General features: G+C 47.4%; 1 protein-coding gene across 2 annotated transcripts in view; it reads left to right on the top strand.

Moving 5' to 3' along the window:
- The window catches only part of KLHL7 (kelch like family member 7), a 255900-nt gene that overhangs the window by 10361 nt on the left and 220990 nt on the right, over positions 1-24549 (top strand). For both annotated transcript variants that reach the window (XM_078663561.1, XM_078663560.1), the window contains exon 2: positions 10332-10434. In XM_078663561.1, the coding sequence (XP_078519687.1) occupies positions 10356-10434 (79 nt within the window). In that variant the 5' untranslated portion in view covers positions 10332-10355. The remainder of the gene's footprint in view (positions 1-10331; positions 10435-24549) is intronic.

The raw sequence follows: 24549 nt of genomic DNA, 5'->3' as shown, positions 1-24549 counted from the left end.
CCATTTTCTGGGATGCTGTGGTTGCTGGGTGACGTGCTCGAGGTATTGTTCAGTTGGGGGATTTTGTAGATACAAATGGTTTGCTAGTATCCTATGCAGATTTGTCTCGATTGTTTAATTTGCCGAAGCAGCAATTCTTTAAATATTTCCAAATTCGTGATTTTATGAAACGGCAAAGGGTTGTACTTATTCCCAATTTAGTTATAAAGGCCACCCAACGACAGGCAAAAATTGGAGAGGTATACCAGTTACTGCTGACATATAGAAAAGATGACTTAGAGAAACACGCTGATAAATGGTCTGAAGTCTTGAGGGTCGATAATGTGTCTCTGAAGTATGCTATCTTAATGTCAAGGGAATCGCATTTATCTGCCAATCTGCGAACACAATGTTATAACACGTTTTTTAACTTGTATTACACCCCGGCACGTATGTCTAAGTGGAAATCTGGGCAAGATGGAAAATGCTTTAGATGTGGGGCAGATAATGCTGATATGTTACATATTTTTTTTGTTGTGTTCATTTGGGAAGCTTTATAGCTAATATTGGAAAAATTTAAAGTAGAATTATCGGGCAGCCGATTGTTATAACTACTGCAATTATGCTGTTGGGGTCGGGGCCGCAATTTTTGAGAGGTGGCATTTTATTTAAACATCGATATTTAGTATTTATAGCGATGACTGTAGCAAGGCTATGTATTGCGGCAGACTGGCTCCAATCGAAAGCTCCATCTTTTGTACAATGGGGGTATAGAATGTATAATTTATTTAATCTTGAGTTTAGTTTATATGCAGTTAAACGGGTGAAAAAACGTAAGATTGGTATTGGTAAATGGGGATCATTTGCCGATCATATGCATGTACATGCTTGAAGAAATATAAATGGATAAAAGTATTTTGGTTGTTAATAACTATGGAATCAAAAGAAGAAAAAAAAAAAAGAAAGAGTAGTAGAGTGAGGTTTGAGATGAGTCAGAAAGATGAGGTAGAGGATATATTGAGAGAGGTTTAGGGCGAGAAATAGGGTAGTGCATTGGAGAGGATGTAGAATGAGGTATAAGCTGGATGGATTCTATGCAGGATCTGCAACTTTTCTTTGTGAGGCGGGTTACATCTGTGGTTTCCCCATTTTGTATAGCCCTTCTTTAGTGCTAACAACATGAGTGTAATTTGGTTTTACCACGATGTCATCTCACACATTCTTTGAGCAGCGGTAAATTGCCTTTAATCCATAGCGGATTACCCTTCACCTTGACTTTTCCAAAGTATTTCCTGTTGCCCTATTTTTCTTGAGATGATTTGCTGTTGATATTTAATATGAGCTATCTCCATTCTCTCTCTCTCTCTCTCTCTCTCTCTCTTTCTTTGTCTTGGGCTGCCATCTTCATCAGTGAAACTCGCTCCATAGTTCTCCAAAGCTGGTTCAATATTGCCCTCATTTAATGAGCTACCCAAATATAATTGACTTATCTGCTATCCTCTCCCTTTCTCTTGCCAAGTTTTAATGTAGTGGTCTTTCATTTTATACCCAATTTCAGTACCGCTGCCAATTTTAAGTGGCCCTACTTTTTGCTTTTGGGCTAGTGTTGACCTTCTCGTGTGTTCCAGTGGGAGTACTGCAGTTTGGTTGCCAGGGCCTCTTTTACCCCGGGTCTCATTTATAGATGGCTGCTCTATAGGGATTAGACTGATTATTTTGCAAGTTATTCTTGTAGCTGGAGGGCAGCCCTAATGTGATCAGTGTTATTTAAGTCTCCATCTTGTCCACTTTCTAGGATCAACCAATCATCTCTCCCTTTGTCAAAATTAATTATGTCTTCTGTCCTTGCATTTTCTCCTCCTTTTGGTAGGGTTGCTCCTCTCCCAGGTGTCCACCTATTAATGAACATATGTTATAAGGGTATCTTCGAACAACTCTATAAATGGATTCTCCTTCATTAAAGGCCTCTTTGCTAAGGGGTCTGAGAAGTTTATAGCACCAAATATCAAAAGACCGCGCTAGTATTCTTCACAGGTATGTTTCCTTAGCTTCAATATCCTTCCTTTGTCCATACTGCAGCTTTCTTGTGCCAACCTCGCTTGCTTTTCTTTCCCTCTTGGTAGTTTACTTCAGAATTATATCTCTTTATCCTCTTTCTTCACTGTCTTCTTAGAGATATTGTTTCATATGGTCTGTTCCACCTCACTATACATTGTCAAGACTCATTATGCCTCTGACGGACTGTAATTGATCAAGAGAACGGTCTAACTTGTTTGTGATCTATGAATTATTCATCCTGGATGCCAGCTGTGCCCTTAGCTTTCTACATTAACCTTGGTGAGATAGTTTTTCTGTAGTCATCCCTTGCTTCATCCACTAGGATTCCATATTCCATATTCCTTCTTGGCTGCTTCCGACTTTGCCGCGCATTCCTTCGGTCATTCAATAAATATGAAATTGTCCGAAAGGAGGCCCCCATCACCCTCCCAATGCGATTCATAGTGTCTAGGTAGTTGACTGATCACATGTGAATTTATGTTCCTGCCCAGCCAGAGGCATGATTTGCCTCTGGCGTTGTGCTCCTTATCCCCCATGACAACCTCCTTTCTGTTGCTTCTTCACATAGATTGCTGTTTTGTCTTAGGTTTCTGCTGTTATCTTTTGTGTTCCTGTGTTTTGCATAGTAGTTAATGGTCCTATAGCCACCTTTTCTCGATTCTGAGGCTTGGGATAAATTGGGAAAGGGGGGAGCAATAGCGTCTGTTGTCATTTGCAACCATAATGCTAATTTTCACTTAAATGATCATCCTACCTACCTGTCTTGATCTTTAAGGTCTCTCATGGTTTCTTGGTTTGCTGGTGCTGGTACCTGTCATTGAGCGGTGCATGTATCCTATTAATGGGCTTGCTTTCAGCTCTGCTCAGTGTGTTTGTCTCTTCTTAGCTCTCTTGCCTCCTATCCATCTCATCTAATGTCTTCATAATTTAATTTTCATTACTGCCTGCCTCTCTTTTATACCATGCTTTGCCTCAAATTTTGTTTGCTTATAGCCCCTTTTGTGTGTTGTCTTTTGTCTGTTGCACTTCCCTTATGTACTCCTCTTTTTGATGATTATGGCAGTTCCATTTCTCCCAGGTAGTCTGCTCATTCTTCATACCAAGGGTTTAGTGCGACCAAGATGTCTGTTACTTATGATTTTACATCTGGTGGAGACATCTTTTGTGTCCCAAAACCACTATTTCTGTATTTTATTATTTATTTAGTGATGTTGTCAGCCCCTTAAATGAGTGGAAAAGGTAACCCTCAAAAGTGTTAGAACATTTAAACAACCCCTTAGCATCACACCAGCATAGGTGAAACAGCCGTCTACGTGTATTTCGTTTTCTTTTAGTATACTTAACTGCTGTAACATAAAATCACCTTCGGAGACCAGCAGCCCAATTTCATGCTAGCTCACAGTGCCTCAACCGAACCTCTAACCTTCCTGGGGTGGTAAGTAGTTGAAAACATAGAGGAGATGCTATGACGGTGAGGAGATCAGGAGCTAGGGATGAGCATGATGATGATGTATGATGCAAATCGGGTAACTGCTGATCCACTGATTTAAAAATTTCCAAGAGATGACAACAGTGTTCAGTGCCTTAAAAAGTTCAAGAAGGATGAGATGAGGTGAAACGAGTGCTGTATATGGTGAGCACAGTTCATGACGCGTAACTTGTTTATGAGGGAGTGGTTTTCATACAGCAAAGCACTCTGTTTGATTGCAGAGGGTCTGGTAGCACATGACGTGATAGTTTAGAGTTCAACAATTGTTAAAGTGTTTGGGGAATACATGAAATTGAGAGATAGAGTGATAGATATGGGGGATTAGCAGTAGACTATTAAAGCAGTGGTATGACAAGTGCTGACGAAATGCTTTTTGATGGTTAAGGGAGTGACTGAATAATTATGTTTAACACATTAAAAGATGGAGGTGAAGTCAAGAGATTTGATACTTTTGGAACTAAATGGTGTGAGGGGTTTCACAATAGGTGTGTGTGTGAACAGAAGTAATGCACTCACCTCTGAGCAGAAGTAGCTGAGAAGGAGGCAAATAGAGTATGAGAGACATGGGTATTCGAGTAGGGAAGTGGAGCTGACAGAAGCGTGCTTAAGAGCTATCTGATTGCAGCCATTTCTGTGCAGAAATAAAAGGCAAGATTTAGTGGCAAAGATGCCTAATTGGATAATGTTGCAGTGGGGAGGCATAAGCAAATAGACGGAATGGGCTGGCTCTTAGGTTTGCGACTGCAGCAATGTGATGCATTTCTAAAAGGATAGTAAATCAGCAGCATCAAGAACAGATGTTAGGGTTGTGTGGTTCTGATTACAGCCCAGGTCTAGGATTTCTGTCATTTGTAGAAAGATTAGTGATTTTATACCTTTAGATAATGGATGTGAAATAAGTAAAGGTTGTTGGATTGAGGTTGTTGGTGGTAAAAGCGCAAAGGGGTAGTAGGAGGAGAAGTTTAACAGCAGAATACACTCGTAATAATGTTTGTGTGAATTTCTACAGATGTACATAGAAAAGAAAAATAAAGTTACGCTGTTTCGTAAATGGGAGCAAAGCATTTTGTAACCCGAGACAAAAAGTTCAAAGGAGGGCTAGCATGCAGAATGAACAGAATTCACACCTGTTTATTTGTAAAAGACGAGTCGGGACTGCACAAGCCGATGCAGCTTCACTCTCCTGAGCAGCAGCACAGGCGCAGAGACTAGGCCATATAGCAGCTGGAAGCCAGAACACAGCAAAGCTCCCTTGCCCCCACCCCCTCACCACCCGCCTAGATTCATCAGCCTGCAGGAGTGGAACAGCATATGAAGGGATGGTGGATGGGGTGGGGGGGTTGCACAGGGTAGGCAATGCTGGGCACTCAAAACGTACATATAATATTTGACATTCTTCCCAGACGGTAGTGTGAGGAGCGGGAATCTGGGAAAGTGTGAAATCCCGGCCCCCTGTAAGGTATTTCAGGTCCTCCTGACTTCAATTTTGCACTTATCACGAGCGCCGGCTACGCATTGACATTTCATACAAGTGGCTAAAGGCCGTCCAGTTCATAAAGGGCACTCTAGAAGAAAGTGCCAACAAGGAGATAGAGGAACGTAACCGCAGGACCATGCTGCCCCTGCGTGAAGACTTCCCTAGTAACATTCATCGTGTTCTTACAGTGCAGCTAAGGCACACATGCTGCATAAAAGCAAGCGCTCTCTTCCTCGGTTGTCGGTCCTCTGCCCATGAAGTGATTGCTGTTCTGGCGCCAACCCGCATAGGGAGAGTATTTGGGGATCTGCTTGTGTCCATGGATGGTGGTTCAAGGTCCGGTCTGCATGCCTCAGCCTTGGATCCTTCTGTGGCTGGTTGGGTGGATTGCAGTTCCTTTTGGGCGCGATGCCTGCGGGCAATCTCTGCACTCCGGAGTAGGAGGCCATCCACCCTGGGGAGAGGGGGGCAGGGGGGTAGAGGGGGGGATGTGCAGCAGCTAAGCGCTAGGCTTAAAGTAAAAAAAAATTATAATAATAAACAGAGCGCGGTGTGCCTGAAGCGGGCACGGCGGTTTGAATTAAAGGGAAAAAAAATCACCCTGCAGGTACTTTGCTACTGGCAGCCACTATTAAAGTAAAAGCGCGCATTGCGCTCTCTGTATACCAGTAACGCCCACCTTTGTCCCCGAGTGCTTTAGGGGAAGGGGGTGTTGTTGAATATTAAATTAAAAAGCGCTTCGCTCCACATGCAAGTAGCGCCTGCTGTTGTCCCGCGAGTGCAGTGTGGGCGCACGGCAGTTCAAGCGCCGCCATTGTCCCACATTATTTATTAAAGAAAATAGTGCTCCCTGATTAACTAAAGCATCCCAAGTAACGCCGCAAGTAAGCGATCCAGTCCGGGTGGGTCGTCCTAAAAGGAGAGAGGGCGGTAACAAGGAGGGACTAATAAGCCTCATTTTGAATCGGAGGCCAGCTTTTAGCATGGAGGATGACACAAGCCAATGAAAATAAGGGGCAGAGCCTACACTCCACTTCCAAGAAGCCTCACAGAGTGAGTAGCGCATGCGCGCTGCAACGCTAGGCGAGACTTAAAAAGGTGATGGCAGCAAGAGGGTAATGTGCTTTTATAATAAGAACTTCTACTTGGGCCTAGACTGCAGTATGGTGTGCTCTTAGGAACGGTGGTGAGTAGTTTGGTAGGGTGGGTGTGATTGTTAAAGATTGTTGAGGATGATGGCAACTGCTGCACTTTTGTTAGTTGTGGGTGAAATGTTAGCGAAGGTGGCATGATCTGTATGAAGAGCTGTTGGTTGGCAGTGTTCTTTGGATCTATATGTTTGTCAGTATTGGGCTTGAATGTCTAATTTATTTATAAAGTTTATAAAGTTTTATATGGCACTAGCTAGACCCGTGGGTATCGGAGCGCTTTACATACACAAAGGAAAAGAAAAATTGCACTACATCGCAGGACATGAGGATGCATAAAGATATAAGCAAATACATCATACTTATGTATACAGTGAAGGGGAGAAAACGCAGGTGGTTGAAAGAGTCAGATAACTATCATCCTTGAAGTTCAGATGTTATTAGTGATGACATTATTTGAGATGTCATGAGTGATGTCATAAATGATGTCATGAAACATGTCATGGGTGATGCCATAAGCAGAGCATGGCAAGGGTGAAAGTTATAGTTAGTGACTGTTGAAAATCTGTGTTTTTTGTAGTTCACAGCGTTAATGTTGTCACTGAGAAATTCACCTAACTATAACATTACTTAAATGTTTGGTTTTTCCGTAAATATATACACATATAAATATATATATGAAACACTTTGCAGCGCCTTATATATATGTACCTTGTGTACCTTAATGCAGTGCCACTGAAATTATGAGGTGGAGTAGGACCAAATTATGCGGCAGGGTAGGACCAAATTATGCAGCAGCAAAAGGCAAATTATTCTATACAATTGGGCATACATTGTGATAGTCTTACCTCATAATTTTTACACGTTAACACTATCTAAGGAAAGGTTTCACCTCATTAGTACCAGTCTGGCATCCAAATATAGTAATAAACAACAGAAACATGACGAGTGAATTTTTAAGAAGGACCTTCTTTACAAAGGGCCTTCAAATGTGCAGCAAAACACGTTGCAGCGTTTCAGAAACTTTTGATCTGTTTGAGCTAGAAACAATTTTCTTTTGTTGAAATCTGCATGCAGCAAGTGATAAATTATGTGAAACTACACATATTATTGCATAAATTATGCATAAAATGCTGTGGCCGCAATGTAGCATAAAATCAGTGACTCTGCCTATATATACATATATTGAGAAAACGTTAGATTCACACAATCATACAAAGGCAGATTCAACTTTTGCCCCCCATGTAGACACACCCTCACAAACACTCTTTACAATTGCTCTTTGCAGGTAGCCCACCAGTTTTATCTGGGTCCCACTGTGTGCGTCCCCCAAAATCACGTTCCCCACTGACCACATGATCAGATAATGTGCGAAACAGACGTGGAGCCACCTGACATCTATAAATGATGATAAAATATTAATAATAATTGAAAGTCAAAGTGACAAGGCATTGCCAGGGAGTAATGAATAGCAAAGTCGAACACCACCCAGTATCAACCAGTGAGGAGCAATGAATTAATACATTTCTTCCTTAGAGAAATAAGATGTGGATTAATTATTGGCAGAAATAACAGGTTTACAGGTGTAAATCTGCAGTGAGGTTGAGTGCATTGAGGGGCAGTTGAAAGATGCAAGAAAACATGGGGGCACATGTAGATGTAGAACGACCATTATATGATCGGGGATATGGTTAGTCAACAAAGGGATTTTGATTGTGGCCTGGGAAGTATGTGAGGTGGGTAAATGATGTCACCTGGCATTTGCACTCCCTTTCTCGATGTATATAAAACCTAAAGGGAGTATTGTAGATGGCATTGAGAAGTATGCACTTCAGTGTTTCGGTATGTATTAGTAACAGTCCTGCTCCTCTATTCATGGCCGATCTGTGTGGTTTTATTTTTATAGTCTCGTCACTGGATATTTCTTTACAGTAAGCATCTAATTAATAACGGGGGTTACTAATGATTGTACTATCATGAATACTCAAATCTATAATATTTCTTTTTTTTGTTATAAAATATTAAAAAGATGGAGCACAAAGACAATGCTTTCTTTGTTCATGTGCTACCCCTATTCAAATGCGGTTGTTCATTCACTCAAATCACTTATCTTATGTGATATATCATGTGCTTTTTTTTTTAACATAGTATGGTTGTGCATGCGAGCAACCAATGTGGAGCCCAAGCGTATCTCTATTTTCTCCATCATCTTCTCCAGAATGTCCCTCTTCATCTCTGCTACAATGCATGCTATGTCTACTTTTAGACTTTATATCAACAGAACACATGTTAAATAAATCATGAAGGGTGCGTAGGTGCAACTAACATATAAAAATCTTTGAACTGCTTCCTTCCTCATGTTCAACTTCTCTGTATCCGGTTCTATCTTAAAAAGCTAGTTAAAAGGAGTAGGGTTTAGGGCCTTATTATACAACGCTGCAGTGTACCCAACTACCCAACCGTTTTTCCATACTCCATAAGCCAGTTGGTCGTTATGCTCCTTTATGTATGGAGGTGTTTGGTGACTGCTACCTAGGCTGAAACAAGAATACCCAGAATGATTAGATTGAAGACTATTGGGGAAAAGGCAGCTAATAGACTCGTGGAGGTCGGCAGTGAACCAACTGGCCTTCTTGGAGTGGTGCTTGCTGGATGCGATCTTGAGTGGCACGAGTGAGCTGCAGCAGGTGGAGATCCATATGTGGAGGTTGCGTGCTGCTGTATTGGTGTCTGTGGATGCTGTGGGTTTGGTAGTGCTGAGGGTGGCACTGAGCTGTTCGGTGACCTTGTTCCTGTTATGGCTGGGGCGGTGGGTGCTGAGGTGTACAGTGGGTTTGATGAAGGCGAAATGAACACAGTGGTGGTTGGGCCAGAGGAGTTCGGAGGTGTGGCTGTAGGTGATGGTTTCGCTGGCGGAGAAGACTGGGTCGAGCGTGTGTCCCGCTACGTGGGTCGGGGAGGTGACTAGCTGCTTGAGACTGACGTTGGCAAGGTTTTCCGGAAGGGTTGTGGTGTTCTGGTCATTGGGGTTGTCCAGGTGGAAGTTGAGGTAGCTGAGTAGGATGTAATCGGAAGTTGCGAGAGCCTGGGGTGCGATGAAGTCGATGATGGTGTCGGTGAAAGGCGGGTGGGGCCAGGCGGTCTGTATACGAGGGTGCTGCGAAGGGTGGTGTTGGGGTTAGCATTTCATAGAGCAGGAATAAACCAAGCTGAATATGTGACATGTATCCCAAAGATCCCGCAAGAAACCAGTGTCCGAAGTGACTGGATCGTGGCTGTATCCTCCTCATCACGCTCACTCACACAAAAAGATTGGAGAGTCCCGGGCTACACGATCGCACAAACCTACTGTCGTTTTTAAGAATTCCATAGTATCATGTGCTTTTGTCTCTTCTTGCTTCCTAAAACAGTCTTTGAGCTGTTGTTCAATTACAGACATATTTTAGCACAATAACAGTTTTTTGGGGGGTGTTTGCAAATGCAATAATTCCCAAAAAATCTGCATGTCTTTCTCCGCCTATTTTAAGCCGGTCACTATTTTGCTACATCAAAAATAGCAAAGGTGCTGGTTTAACTCCTTGTGTGTCTTACACAAATTGTTTCGCTAGGAAGCTACCATGATATCGGAGACTGGCACAAGTTTGTGTAACAGAAATTTTAAGTAAGGCTGAAAGGCACTTACGACGTAGTATTGAATATGCAGAGGGGGAGGAGCGTAAATAGATTTCTGAGCTTTCAGTAAACCTTTCAAAATGTCCTTCTTTCTGTCCTAAAGGAAGGAAGAGGACCACCTTATTCTTGCCACTTTGTTTTTCAAGTTAAAGCTACAGCTCTAAAACGATAGTGTGGGTTCACATTTTATTCAATGTGGGGAGGTGATACATTTGATAAAAGAAACATACACGGGTAATACAGAGCACACAAACAGATGCCAGGAACAACATTGGCAGTGGTAATATTACATTTAGGGATCGTGAATAAAGGAAAGTTTACCGTCAGACTATGCACTACAAACCAAAAATGTGAGACTGTTTGTTAATAACATGTGGATAAGAAGATCGAGTTCTATATGTATCCCTTTTATTGGCTCGTATTTTTAAATGCTTAAAGAATGAACATACATAGTTATCCTCAGGCTGATTCTGCCACTCACACTCTCATCCTGTATTTTATGTTACAGAAAACTCTCTGTGACGTGGTTCTCATGGTGCAAGAAAGAAAGATCCCTGCTCACCGCGTGGTTCTTGCTGCTGCCAGTCATTTCTTCAACTTGATGTTTACAAGTAAGTAGTGTAATATAATGAATTTCACTTACCTTGACATAGGAGAAGTAAAGTATGGATAATTGCACTTGTCTTCTTGTGGCAGGTGGGCAGCATTGGGTTCGCCAGAGTTCTGTGTGGTGCCTAGATCACTGAATGTATGTTGGGACCATGAGTGATGTTTGTACTTAACTCGTATAGTGTAAAACAAACACAGAAATTAGAGAGATATGCTTTTTAGAATTAAGGGTTACTGGTGGACATACTGCTTGTGGCGCAAGAAAGAAGCGCAGAGTTCTTGGTGCATCACACCCTAATTGTAGTTTGCTGCAATGATCATCCTGTATTGTGTTATTGTTGCGCGTCTATAAAGTATCATGTTCTCACAAACGACGTACCTATTAAAACATTTAATGAAAAACAGACTATTGAAGCAGATATTACACTTGTCTGATATCAAGCTATTGAGGAAAAAATGGCACAATCTCTTAACGACAAGTGAGTCAAGTGCTTGTGCCTGCTCACCTGTTTTATTTTGCATTATTTGCATATGTTGTTAAGGCAAATGTAAACATGGTGCAGTACTTTTCATTACCATATGGGTCAAGGTAATATGTGCTTAGTTGAGAGGGCTAATGATTTGCATGTGAATGCTGAAGGGGGTGGGGGGGGGGTTAAAAGCAGGGAACCAGTACAAGAGCAAAGATGATGTTCTGAAGACATTATTAAATGCCACTGAAGAGTGACCTGTATGATCTGAACTGAAACAGTAGCACCTTAATTTCTTCTTGGAAGACAATGACTTCCAGAATGCATTTTCCTTTTTGAAGGGTGCATTCATTTCTTCCACATCCACATTGGGTGTGCCTATAGTTACAAATTACTGTTTATAATTTATAAAGTTTCGTTTTTTTCCTTGTGATGCTCACTTGCAAACATTTTGTGTACATCCCACCTGTGTTTCTCCCAACTGTGTTGAATCATTTTATTTGTTTTATTCAACCACAAACATCTTTTTATTTATTACATTTTCTTTTGTTTTGGACATTAACTACTTGATAGCACCCTTGTAGTGATTTATTTCTTGGAGTCTAGACCAACAGAAGGATACCTGGCCTTTGCTTAACAGCAGCAGTACTAACATGGTTGATACAGATCCTGGGAGAAGGATAATGATTCCTTCAGAAGGGCACTTGGGCCAACCTAATTTTCAAGGAGCAGGGAGGTGGTTAGCAGACAGGGGTCTCAGGGGATGAGCTAGGCTAACAGGGAGGTCGATGCCATGCTCACCTTTAGTGAGATTACAGAATATATTAAGGAATCCTATGTGAAGCAGCAGGCACTGGTGAACTGGCAGTTGTAGAATTTATTTATTTTGATAGGTTTTTTTTATAGCTTGAACATGACCCGTGCAGGTATCAGAGTGCTTTACAAATTTACAGAGAGCAGAGAAATAATAACAATATCAAATGTTGATGTCTCCCTTTTCTTTGCCTTCAGTAGCAGCTACAATGTAATGAAGTCAAGGGTGAGGTCATGCATTTAGGTTGGAAAAACTCTGTGTAAGATGGGGAAGAATGCAGACCATTGGAAGGGATCTCAGAGGTTTCTTATAGAATGGCCTACACATTTCTAGACAATATGGAACAATGCAAACTGCCTTGAATTGTACAAGTTGAGATGTAATCAATAAAACAGTGTAAGTTATGCCATCATTGTAAATCATTGGTGAGGCATCATCTAGAGTATTGTGTCCACTTAAGAATATAGATATCAAACTGATGACCTTTCGGGGCTGTGCATGGTATACAAAAGTAATGTGTAGACCTAAATGTGCATTAAATTGAAGACATAATGTAGAAGGAATATATGGCAGAGAGGAATTAAAATAATTCAGTAGTGCAAATTGTTTAAAAGTTGTATGGACAGTCCACGTTGATCTGGTGGTAATTAATGTCTTTGTTTATACTGACTGTGTAAGTCAGCCTGCAGTAGCATCAAACGTGGATGAGGTGTTATGAAATGATGTTTTAAGCCCGCAGATAAAAGGTATATTGTATAGAAAATTAAATTGAAACAATTCTTAAACAATAGAGCCTGATTAATAATCCAAGAAACCGGCATGCTCTTGACCTTTAATGGCAGAATAATTCTTCCTATTTTAAGCTGCTATTTTGGCAGCTAAACCATTTTTTTAATGCTTAACCCCAACTAGAGAGGTGTTTGTCTTAATAATGCTCAGGAATAACTTATTAAAACCATTCACTCCTTAGTCTTGACAAGAAATTTATATAAAGCCATGTATAAATTGAGATGGGAATTCCCTCTGCCTGGTAAACGGACATGTACCCCTGCTGTGAATGCCAGTCAACATGTGACTAGTGCCCTGAGCTTTCTTTTACTCTGGCATTAAGCTTATCTTTCATGAACGCAGATGCTGAGACATGTCTCTGGCAATGCAAGGTCCAGAATTTGTGACCCTGAGAAGCGTACTAATCATGCCATCATAGTGGTGGCACTGTGCTGTGGCACTGTACAGTGTAATGTGAATCAGTAGTATGTTCAGTATATTTTTTCTTTGTCAAGTAGAGTGAGCTTCTGGCTCCTCTGGGGTAAAGTTCGGCTTTATGTGAAACCTAGAACTTTGTACTGATATTCCACTTGCATGTTGAGTGCATGTATGTGCAGTGAATGTGTAGCACATGCATTGTGGTAGAACTCTAGTGTGTTGTGAGAGTCTGAGTACCGGGAACAGTAGAGTATATTTTTGGTGTCCCTAGATTAGCATTTCACAAGATGGTGGATAGATATAACTTCCCCAGACAGTGGAAGTGTATTTCATGCATTTATGTGACTGGAAGATGAACAGCCAGACACTAAAGAGAGGAGGAGGAAAGCAGATATTAAAATGATGACCTTGTTAGCAAAGGTCCTCTTATTAGTTCTTTCTGAGCACTACAGTTCCTGTTGCGCATGGTGAGGAAGTTACTAGGAAGAGCCTTTCCATTTATCTGTCCCTGATTACTACTTCAGGAAGGCTGATGACATCCAGTTGCAGAGATCTCACATTCTGTTGTGTTCTTGAGAAACATCAAGAAGTCGTCATTTGAAAGAGAACCAGCCTAAACCAGTTTTGATGTCTTAATCAATCAATCAGGAGTTTGTTAAAGCGCGACTACTCACCCGTAAGGGTCTCAAGGCGCTAGGGGTGGGGGGGGATTTGGGGGGGTGCAGGTTCCATTCCATCAAGGAGGGGGTCTGTCGAAGAGCCAGGTTTTGAGGTTTCTTGCGAAGATGGGGAGCGATGTTGTCTGTCTGAGGTGGAGCGGAAGGGCGTTCCATGCCTTGGCCGCGAGGAAGGAGAAGGAGCGGCCTCCCGATCTGGTCTTTCTGGTGCAGGGCACCACAGCGTAGGAAAGCTGGGCTGATCGTAGGGTCCTTTGGGGTGCGTGGAATTTGAGTCGGCTGTTCAGGTATGCTGGTCCGGTGCCGTGGAGGGCCTTGTGTGCGTGGGTGAGCATCTTAAAGGTGATTCTCGCCTCGACGGGGAGCCAGTGGAGTGTGCGCAGGTGCTGGGAGATGTGGCAGTGTTTTGGCAGGTTGAGGACCAGTCTTGCGGCGGCGTTCTGGATGTTCTGTAGCTTGCGGATGAGGTTTTTGTTTATTCCGGCGTAGAGTGCGTTGCCGTAGTCGAGTCTGCTGGTGACCAGGGAGTGAGTGACTGTCTTTCGGTGTTCGAGGGGGATCCATTTGAAGGTCTTACGAAGGAGGCGGAGGGTGTGGAAGCAGGAAGATGAGACAGAGTTGATCTGGCGGTCCATTTTGAGCTCGGAGTCCAGGATGATTCCCAGGTTGCGTGCGTGGTCTGTGGGGGTTGGCGGGTTTCCGAGGGCGGTGGGCCACCAGGTGTCACTCCAGGCATCGGGGTTTGGGCCCATGATGAGTACTTCTGTTTTGTTGGTGTTTAGTTGTAGGCAGCTGTTTTTCATCCATTTGGCGACGGCTTCCATGCCTTCTCGAAAGTTGCGTCTGGCGGTGTTGGGCTCGTTGGATAGGGAGAGGATGAGCTGAGTGTCGTCTGCATATGACACGATGTTGAGTCCGTAGGTTCTGACGATGGGGGCAAGTGGAGCCATGTAGACGTTGAAGAGCGTCGGGCTGAGGGAGGAGCCCTGGGGGACTCCGCAGGTGATAGGTGTGGGGTCCGAGAGGAAAGGGGGGAGTCTGACCCGCTGCGTCCTGCTGGAGAGGAAGGAGCAGATCCAGTTGAGGGCCTTGTCCTGGATTCCTGCATCGTAGAGTCTGCGTATTAGGGTGCGGTGGGAGACTGTGTCGAACGCCGCTGATAGGTCGAGGAGGATGAGGGCTACTGTTTCTCCTTTGTCCAGTAAGGTGCGGATGTCGTCTGTTGCGGCGAGGAGGGCGGTTTCTGTACTGTGGTTTTTTCTGAAGCCGGATTGGGAGGAGTCGAGGATGTTGTGTTCTTCAATGAATGTGGCGAGTTGGCTGTTGATGGCTTTCTCGATGACTTTCGCTGGGAACGGGAGCAGGGAGATGGGTCTGTAGTTTTTTAGGTCGGTGGGGTCCGCTGAGGGTTTCTTTAGGAGGGGGTTGACCTCGGCGTGTTTCCAGTCGTCGGGGAATGAGGCGGTCGCCAGGGAGCGGTTGATGGTTTGGCGGAGCATGGGTGCGATGGTGTTGGCGGCTCTGTTGAAGATGTGGTGGGGGCAGGGGTCCGTGGGGGCCCCTGAGTGGATTGACTTCATTGTCTTCAGTGTGTCTTCGGTGGTGAGGGCTGTCCAGTCATCAATCGCTGGTTTCCGGGTGTCGGGGGTGGTTGGTGAGGGTTCAGTGTGTTGGTTGTCTTCGTCGAAGTTGTCGTAGATGCTCTTGATTTTGTGGTGGAAAAAGATGCTGAGTTTGTCGCAGAGGTCTTGTGAGGGAGGGATGTCGGTAGACTCGCTGGTGGGTTGGGCGAACTCCTTGATGCTGAAGAGTTCCTTGCTGTTGTGTGCGTGGGTGGAGATTCTGTCTTCAATCGCTTTTTTCCTCGTTTCTCTGATGAGTTGATGGTGGGCGTTGGTGGCGGCTCTGAAGTTGTTGTGGGCTTCTGTGGATTTGGTGTTTCTCCAGGCCTTTTCGAGGCGGCGGCATGTGCGCCTGGACTCTCGAAGTTCGGTGGTAAACCATCTGGCTTTCTTGGCACGGGTATTGTTGTTTTTCTTGAGTGGGGCTATGGTGTTGGTGCTGTCCGAGATCCATCTATGCAGGGTTCGGGCTGCGGTGTTGGGGTCGTCGTTTTCCGCGATGGTTGGGGTGGAGTTGTTGAGTGAGGAGGTGAGCTGGTCATCGGTGATCTTGGTCCAGTTTCTTTGTGGAAGCAGGTGCTGGTGGATGGTGGGTGTTCTGAAGGTGAAGTGGATGCAACGATGGTCGGTCCATGGGAGTTTGGTGGTGTGGCTGAAGGTGATGGAGTTTCCTGTAGTGAAGAGGGGGTCGAGGGTGTGTCCTGCTGAGTGCGTGGGCTCGGTCACGATCTGGCGGAGTCCAATGTTGTGGAGGTTGTCCAGGAGGGATGTGGTGTTGGGGTCCAGTTGATTGTCGAGGTGGAAGTTGAGGTCTCCCAGCAGGGTGTAGTTGGTGGATGCGATGGCCTGCGGGGAGATAATGTCCGTGATGGAGTTGGCGAAGGGTCTGCGGGGTCCAGGGGGTTGGTAGATGAAGGTTCCTCGGAGGGCTGCGGTGGGGCTGGCCAGTATCTTGAAGTGAAGGTGTTCCATCAGTTCTGTGGACTCGTCAGGGAGTGTGCTCAGGCGGAGGCTGGATTTGTGGACGATGGCGATTCCTCCTCCTGGGTGGATGGGGCGGTCCTTCCTGGAGATCTTGTATCCTTGGGGGATGGCGATGGCGATGTCCGGTCCCGAGGTGGTGTTGGTCCAGGTTTCAGTGAAGAATGCTACGTCTGGGGTTGTGCTGTCGAGGAGGTCCCAGATTTCTGTGGCGTGTTTGTGGAGGGATCGGACGTTGAGGAGGATGCATTGCAGGGTCTTCGGTTCGGTTGTGTTCTTGTGGGCGGGTTGTGCTGGATCCGTGTTCTTGGCGGTGCTGCAGGTGTGCCGGCAGCGGTGACAGCTGAAGGGTCCATGGGTGTCGGCTGGTGATGCTAGCTTGCAGTTGTTGTTGCAGCCTGGGTTGAGTGCGTGGAGTGCTGCTGGGTCGTAGCGTTGGCGGGGCGGAGGTCCAGGGTTCCTGGTGCTGGTCGCGGACGGGTCGCAGACGGGCGCAGACGTGCTTGCCTTTGACGAGCCTTCGGCGCACCAGGGTGGGAGAGCAATTTCACTGACAATGAGTCAGTGGTCTTGCTCGCCTGTCCCCGCAGTGGCCGCCATTAAGTAGGGGTCGGGGAGGGCTGGACAGCTGGGAGGCGGGAGCGGGGAGGGGAGCTGGATTGGGCCGGTCGTGCTGGGGGGGGGGAGGGGCCGCGGGGGCAGCAGCGGCGGGGAAAGGTAAAGGGAGGAAAGAAGGGATAAAGAAAAAAGGGAAAATACGCAGAAATAAGGCACAGAAGAGCAGAGATGCAGAAAAGAGCAGAAAGGTGAAAGATAGGAAGGGTAAAAAAACGAGTGAAAACGAGTGAAGGAGCAGAGGGAGAGAAAGGGAAAATGGGCAGAAATAAGGCACAAAAGAGCAGAGGTGCAGAAAGGTGAAAGATAGAAAGGGGAAACAAGCATTGGAAATGCAATAGGTCTCGCAATAGAATAGTTAGACATTTTTCTTTTTGCAAATGGAAGAGTGGCGTTGCGTGGATGAGTAGCGTTGCGTGGATGAGTGGCGTTGCGTGGATGAGTGGCGTGTGTGAGTGGCGTTGCGTGTGTGAGTGGCGTTGCGTATGTGAGTGGCGTAGCGTGTGTGAGTGGCGTAGCGTGTGTGAGTGGCGTTGCGTGTGTGAGTGGCGTTGCGTGTGTGAGTGGCGTTGCGTGTGTGAGTGGCGTTGCGTGTGTGAGTGGCGTTGCGTGGATGAGTGGTGTTGGAATGCAATAAGTATCGCATTAGAAAAGTTGTGGTTATTGGTCTTGTAAATGACATAATTTTTTTTTTTTTGCGATGTTAAAATTGCTATATTGATGGCTTTGTCATTTACAATGCCAATAGTTATAACTTTTGCAAATGTGACACCTATAGCATTTGGAATGCAACATGTTTAGTATTTACGTGACTTATATGGCAGCTCTGGTCGTTATGCTACATCTCTAGATAGTTTTATCTTCCGCAAATGTGACACCTATTGTAACACAATATGTGTTGTGAGGGTGAGTGAGGGTGAGGGGATGAGGGTGAGGTGTTGAGGGTGAGGGGTTGAGGGTGAGTGAGGGTGAGGGTGAGTGAGGGTGAGGGGTTGTGGGTGAGTGAGGGTGAGGATGAGTGAGGGTGAGGGGTTGAGGGTGGGTGAGGGTGAGTGAGGGTGAGGCTGAGGGGTTGAGGGTAAGTGAGGGTGAGTGAAGGTGAGGCTGAGGGGTTGAGGGTAAGTGAGGGTGAGTGAGAGTGAGGGTGAGTGAGGGGTTGAGGGTGAACGGTTGAGGGTGAGTGAGGGTGAGGGTGAACGGTTGAGGGTGAGTGAGGGTGAGGGTGAGGTGTTGAGGGTGAGTGAGGGTGAGGGGTTGAGAGTGAGTGAGGGTGAGGCGTTGAGGGTGAGTGAGGGTGAGGGTGAGTGAGGGTGAGTGAGGGTGAGTGAGGGTGAGTGAGGGTGAGTGAGGGTGAGTGAGGGTGAGTGAGGGTGAGTGTGGGTGAGTGAGGGTGAGGCTGAGTTAGGGTGAGTGAGGGTGAGGGGTTGAGGGTGAGTGAGGGTGAGGGGTTGAGGGTGAGTGAGGGTGAGGGGTTGAGGGTGAGTGAGGGTGAGGGGTTGAGGCTGAGTGAGGGTGAGGGTGATTGAGGGTAAGGGGTTGAGGCTGATTGAGGGTGAGGGTGAGGGGTTGAGGGTGAGTGAGGGTAAGGGGTTGAGGCTGATTGAGGGTGAGGGTGAGGGGTTGAGGCTGATTGAGGGTGAGTGAGGGTGAGTGAGGGTGAGTGAGGGTGAGTGAGGGTGGGGGTGAGTGAGGGTGAGTGAGTGTGAGTGAGTGTGAGTGAGGGTGAGTGAGGGTGAGGTGTTGAGGGTGAGTGAGGGTGAGGGTGAGTGAGGGTGAGGGGTTGAGGGTGAGTGAGGGTGAGGGTGAGTGAGGGTGAGGGTGAGTGAGGGTGAGGCTGAGGGGTTGAGGGTAAGTGAGGGTGAGTGAGGGTGAGGCAGAGGGGTTGAGGGTAAGTGAGGGTGAGTGAGAGTGAGGGTGAGTGAGGGGTTGAGGGTGAACGGTTGAGGGTGAGTGAGGGTGAGGGTGAGGTGTTGAGGGTGAGTGAGTGAGGGTGAGGGGTTGAGAGTGAGTGAGGGTGAGGTGTTGAGGGTGAGTGAGGGTGAGGGTGAGTGTGGGTGAGGGTGAGTGTGAGAAGTTAGAGATTAAATAGGTGCGACGGGGGTAAGAGGGCTGAGATATAGGGGTGCTTAGAGCGACGGAGATGCAGGGAAGGAGAGTGACGGTCACAGAAGGGGAGAGGTGTATAGAGATGGCGGGAGGCGGAACTATCCCTGAGTTGTGAGAAACTGGTGAGGGGGGGTGGATTCGGAAGGACGGGGTGACATCATGTAGATTTACACCATGGCATCGTGCTCCACAGCAAGCGAACGTCTCCCACAAACGGCAACATAGCGCGGCACAAAAACTCGGACTCTTTCCCCTGAGGGAAACGCGCACAGGCCTGCAGAACGGCTTATTTCCACCCTGTCAGAAATGGCACCTCAGCATGTGCCTTCCCTCGTCACTGAACAGGGCATATTGAACAGGGTCGAGGGCTGGAGGGCTGGCAGCTCGTCCTGTTCTCTTCCGTGAATGTCTAGCTTATTTGTCTTGCCAATAAAATATTATTTAACCGGGAGATGGAAACGTGCAGAGAAATGGATAGAGAGTGAGCGGAGACAAATGGAGGCGGGGGCTGGGGAGAGCGAGGGTAGGGAAACAGACAATAGGAAAAAGTAGAAAGAGGAAACATGCAGCAATGGAGAGAACACATCAGAAGAGCAGCTGTAAAATGGGATTGCGAGAGGGAAAATGAAAGGACATGTGGGACAGAGGAGAAGAGCACGAGGTGACCCAACAGGAGTAGATGGGTACTGGGGAGACATGACAGAAGTTAGAGATTAAATAGGTGCGACGGGGGTAAGAGGGCTGAGATATAGGGGTGCTTAGAGCGACGGAGATGCAGGGAAGGAGAGTGACGGTCACAGAAGGGGAGAGGTGTATTGAGATGGCGGGAGGCGGACGAGGAAAATGGTTAGAGAAGGAAAGATGAAGGAAGCACGAGGGAGAAAAGGAAGACGTAAGAGGGTGAAAATGCGTAGAAAACAGAAAAGATTAATAGGTGGGGGAGAGGGCTAGCGAGGGGAGAGCAACAGAATAGACGATCGTGATTAGAGGGTGAAAGGAAGAGAGATGAGAGATCGTGGGACGGAGGTGAAGAGAGAGATATTCGTATAACGTGTAAGAGGAGATAGCTGGAGTGATAGATGAGTTGAGATGAGGATGAGGGACATCGAGAGGTAGGCGATTAAATGGAAACGTATTGAAAGGAGATGGGCAGTTGGAGGAAATTAACAAACAAGACGGAGGGCATTGCTGTGGGGAGGGGTGGAGGAGAAATGCACACGGCGGGCAGGGGAGGGGGCGGAGCGGGGAGAGCGGCATGTGGGTGTGAAAGCCGGGGCCTTTGAAGTGAAGCTAAGCTTCACTTCAAAAGGTGTCGGGAGGAATGCGGCTGAGGGAACAGACGGCGATTGCGACTGAGGGAACTGATGTGCACGCGCTTTTAAGCTCAATGCACATGCGCATTGAGCTTAAAAGTCACGGGCACTGCAAGGAATCGCCACGATTCCTTGCTTCTTAGTTAAAGGTTGTTTAAGCCGCAATAGGCTCGCAAGCTCGATGCGCATGCGCATCGACAGGCGAGACCTAAAAAACGAGTGAAAGAGCAGAGGGAGAGAAAGGGAAATGGGCAGAAATAAGGCGCAAAAGAGCAGAGGGGCAGAAAGGTGAAAGATAGAAAGTGGAGAAAAACGAGTGAAGGAGCAGAAAGAAAGAAAGGAGACAGAGGTCCACTGGACCACCAGGGATGAGGCGCAGGGAAACCTGCGGGTGGAGGAGGGCCTCGATCACCAACACTCAAGAGTGCAGGGGCAGGGGCACCTCACTTAATGGTGGAGCTGCGAGGGTGGGAGAGCAATTTCACTGACAATGAGTCAGTGGTCTTGCTCGCCTGTCCCCGCAGTGGCCGCCATTAAGTAGGGGTCGGGGAGGGCTGGACAGCTGGGAGGCGGGAGCGGGGAGGGGAGCTGGATTGGGCCGGTCGTGCTGGGGGGGGAGGGGCCGCGGGGGCAGCAGCGGCGGGGAAAGGTAAAGGGAGGAAAGAAGGGATAAAGAAAAAAGGGAAAATAAGCAGAAATAAGGCACAGAAGAGCAGAGATGCAGAAAAGAGCAGAAAGGTGAAAGATAGGAAGGGTAAAAAAACAAGTGAAAACGAGTGAAGGAGCAGAGGGAGAGAAAGGGAAAATGGGCAGAAATAAGGCACAAAAGAGCAGAGGTGCAGAAAGGTGAAAGATAGAAAGGGGAAAAAAACGAGTGAAAGAGCAGAGGGAGAGAAAGGGAAATGGGCAGAAATAAGGCGCAAAAGAGCAGAGGGGCAGAAAGGTGAAAGATAGAAAGTGGAGAAAAACGAGTGAAGGAGCAGAAAGAAAGAAAGGAGACAGAGGTCCACTGGACCACCAGGGATGAGGCGCAGGGAAACCTGCGGGTGGAGGAGGGCCTCGATCACCAACACTCAAGAGTGCAGGGGCAGGGGCACCTCACTTAATGGTGGAGCTGCGAGGGTGGGAGAGCAATTTCACTGACAATGAGTCCGTGGTCTTGCTCGCCTGTCCCCGCAGTGGCCGCCATTAAGTAGGGGTCGGGGAGGGCTGGACAGCTGGGAGGCGGGAGCGGGGAGGGGAGCTGGATTGGGCCGGTCGTGCTGGGGGGGAGGGGCCGCGGGGGCAGCAGCGGCGGGGAAAGGTAAAGGGAGGAAAGAAGGGATAAAGAAAAAAGGGAAAATAAGCAGAAATAAGGCACAGAAGAGCAGAGATGCAGAAAAGAGCAGAAAGGTGAAAGATAGGAAGGGTAAAAAAACAAGTGAAAACGAGTGAAGGAGCAGAGGGAGAGAAAGGGAAAATGGGCAGAAATAAGGCACAAAAGAGCAGAGGTGCAGAAAGGTGAAAGATAGAAAGGGGAAAAAAACGAGTGAAAGAGCAGAGGGAGAAAAAGGGAAATGGGCAGAAATAAGGCGCAAAAGAGCAGAGGGGCAGAAAGGTGAAAGATAGAAAGTGGAGAAAAACGAGTGAAGGAGCAGAAAGAAAGAAAGGAGACAGAGGTCCACTGGACCACCAGGGATGAGGCGCAGGGAAACCTGCGGGTGGAGGAGGGCCTCGATCACCAACACTCAAGAGTGCAGGGGCAGGGGCACCTCACTTAATGGTGGAGCTGCGAGGGTGGGAGAGCAATTTCACTGACAATGAGTCAGTGGTCTTGCTCGCCTGTCCCCGCAGTGGCCGCCATTAAGTAGGGGTCTGGGAGGGCTGGACAGCTGGGAGGCGGGAGCGGGGAGGGGAGCTGGATTGGGCCGGTCGTGCTGGGGGGGGGGGAGGGGCCGCGGGGGCAGCAGCGGCGGGGAAAGGTAAAGGGAGGAAAGAAGGGATAAAGAAAAAAGGGAAAATAAGCAGAAATAAGGCACAGAAGAGCAGAGATGCAGAAAAGAGCAGAAAGGTGAAAGATAGGAAGGGTAAAAAAACGAGTGAAAACGAGTGAAGGAGCAGAGGGAGAGAAAGGGAAAATGGGCAGAAATAAGGCACAAAAGAGCAGAGGTGCAGAAAGGTGAAAGATAGAAAGGGGAAAAAAACGAGTGAAAGAGCAGAGGGAGAGAAAGGGAAATGGGCAGAAATAAGGCGCAAAAGAGCAGAGGGGCAGAAAGGTGAAAGATAGAAAGTGGAGAAAAACGAGTGAAGGAGCAGAAAGAAAGAAAGGAGACAGAGGTCCACTGGACCACCAGGGATGAGGCGCAGGGAAACCTGCGGGTGGAGGAGGGCCTCGATCACCAACACTCAAGAGTGCAGGGGCAGGGGCACCTCACTTAATGGTGGAGCTGCGAGGGTGGGAGAGCAATTTCACTGACAATGAGTCAGTGGTCTTGCTCGCCTGTCCCCGCAGTGGCCGCCATTAAGTAGGGGTCGGGGAGGGCTGGACAGCTGGGAGGCGGGAGCGGGGAGGGGAGCTGGATTGGGCCGGTCGTGCTGGGGGGGGGAGGGGCCGCGGGGGCAGCAGCGGCGGGGAAAGGTAAAGGGAGGAAAGAAGGGATAAAGAAAAAAGGGAAAATAAGCAGAAATAAGGCACAGAAGAGCAGAGATGCAGAAAAGAGCAGAAAGGTGAAAGATAGGAAGGGTAAAAAAACGAGTGAAAACGAGTGAAGGAGCAGAGGGAGAGAAAGGGAAAATGGGCAGAAATAAGGCACAAAAGAGCAGAGGTGCAGAAAGGTGAAAGATAGAAAGGGGAAAAAAACAAGTGAAAGAGCAGAGGGAGAGAAAGGGAAATGGGCAGAAATAAGGCGCAAAAGAGCAGAGGGGCAGAAAGGTGAAAGATAGAAAGTGGAGAAAAACGAGTGAAGGAGCAGGAAGAAAGAAAGGAGACAGAGGTCCACTGGACCACCAGGGATGAGGTGCAGGGAAACCTGCGGGTGGAGGAGGGCCTCGATCACCAACACTCAAGAGTGCAGGGGCAGGGGCACCTCACTTAATGGTGGAGCTGCGAGGGTGGGAGAGCAATTTCACTGACAATGAGTCAGTGGTCTTGCTCGCCTGTCCCCGCAGTGGCCGCCATTAAGTAGGGGTCGGGGAGGGCTGGACAGCTGGGAGGCGGGAGCGGGGAGGGAAGCTGGATTGGGCCGGTCGTGCTGGGGGGGGGAGGGGCCGCGGGGGCAGCAGCGGCGGGGAAAGGTAAAGGGAGGAAAGAAGGGATAAAGAAAAAAGGGAAAATAAGCAGAAATAAGGCACAGAAGAGCAGAGATGCAGAAAAGAGCAGAAAGGTGAAAGATAGGAAGGGTAAAAAAACGAGTGAAAACGAGTGAAGGAGCAGAGGGAGAGTAAGGGAAAATGGGCAGAAATAAGGCACAAAAGAGCAGAGGTGCAGAAAGGTGAAAGATGGAAAGGGGAAAAAAACGAGTGAAAGAGCAGAGGGAGAGAAAGGGAAATGGGCAGAAATAAGGCGCAAAAGAGCAGAGGGGCAGAAAGGTGAAAGATAGAAAGTGGAGAAAAACGAGTGAAGGAGCAGAAAGAAAGAAAGGAGACAGAGGTCCACTGGACCACCAGGGATGAGGCGCAGGGAAACCTGCGGGTGGAGGAGGGCCTCGATCACCAACACTCAAGAGTGCAGGGGCAGGGGCACCTCACTTAATGGTGGAGCTGCGAGGGTGGGAGAGCAATTTCACTGACAATGAGTCAGTGGTCTTGCTCGCCTGTCCCCGCAGTGGCCGCCATTAAGTAGGGGTCGGGGAGGGCTGGACAGCTGGGAGGCGGGAGCGGGGAGGGGAGCTGGATTGGGCCGGTCGTGCTGGGGGGGGAGGGGCCGCGGGGGCAGCAGCGGCGGGGAAAGGTAAAGGGAGGAAAGAAGGGATAAAGAAAAAAGGGAAAATAAGCAGAAATAAGGCACAGAAGAGCAGAGATGCAGAAAAGAGCAGAAAGGTGAAAGATAGGAAGGGTAAAAAAACGAGTGAAAACGAGTGAAGGAGCAGAGGGAGAGAAAGGGAAAATGGGCAGAAATAAGGCACAAAAGAGCAGAGGTGCAGAAAGGTGAAAGATAGAAAGGGGAAAAAAACGAGTGAAAGAGCAGAGGGAGAGAAAGGGAAATGGGCAGAAATAAGGCGCAAAAGAGCAGAGGGGCAGAAAGGTGAAAGATAGAAAGTGGAGAAAAACGAGTGAAGGAGCAGAAAGAAAGAAAGGAGACAGAGGTCCACTGGACCACCAGGGATGAGGCGCAG

Source organism: Lissotriton helveticus, chromosome 10 (genome assembly GCF_964261635.1).
Source record: "Lissotriton helveticus chromosome 10, aLisHel1.1, whole genome shotgun sequence".
Classification (NCBI taxonomy): domain Eukaryota; kingdom Metazoa; phylum Chordata; class Amphibia; order Caudata; family Salamandridae; genus Lissotriton; species Lissotriton helveticus.
Note: the sequence above shows the minus strand (reverse complement) of the source record. Positions and strands in the feature narration are given on the sequence as shown.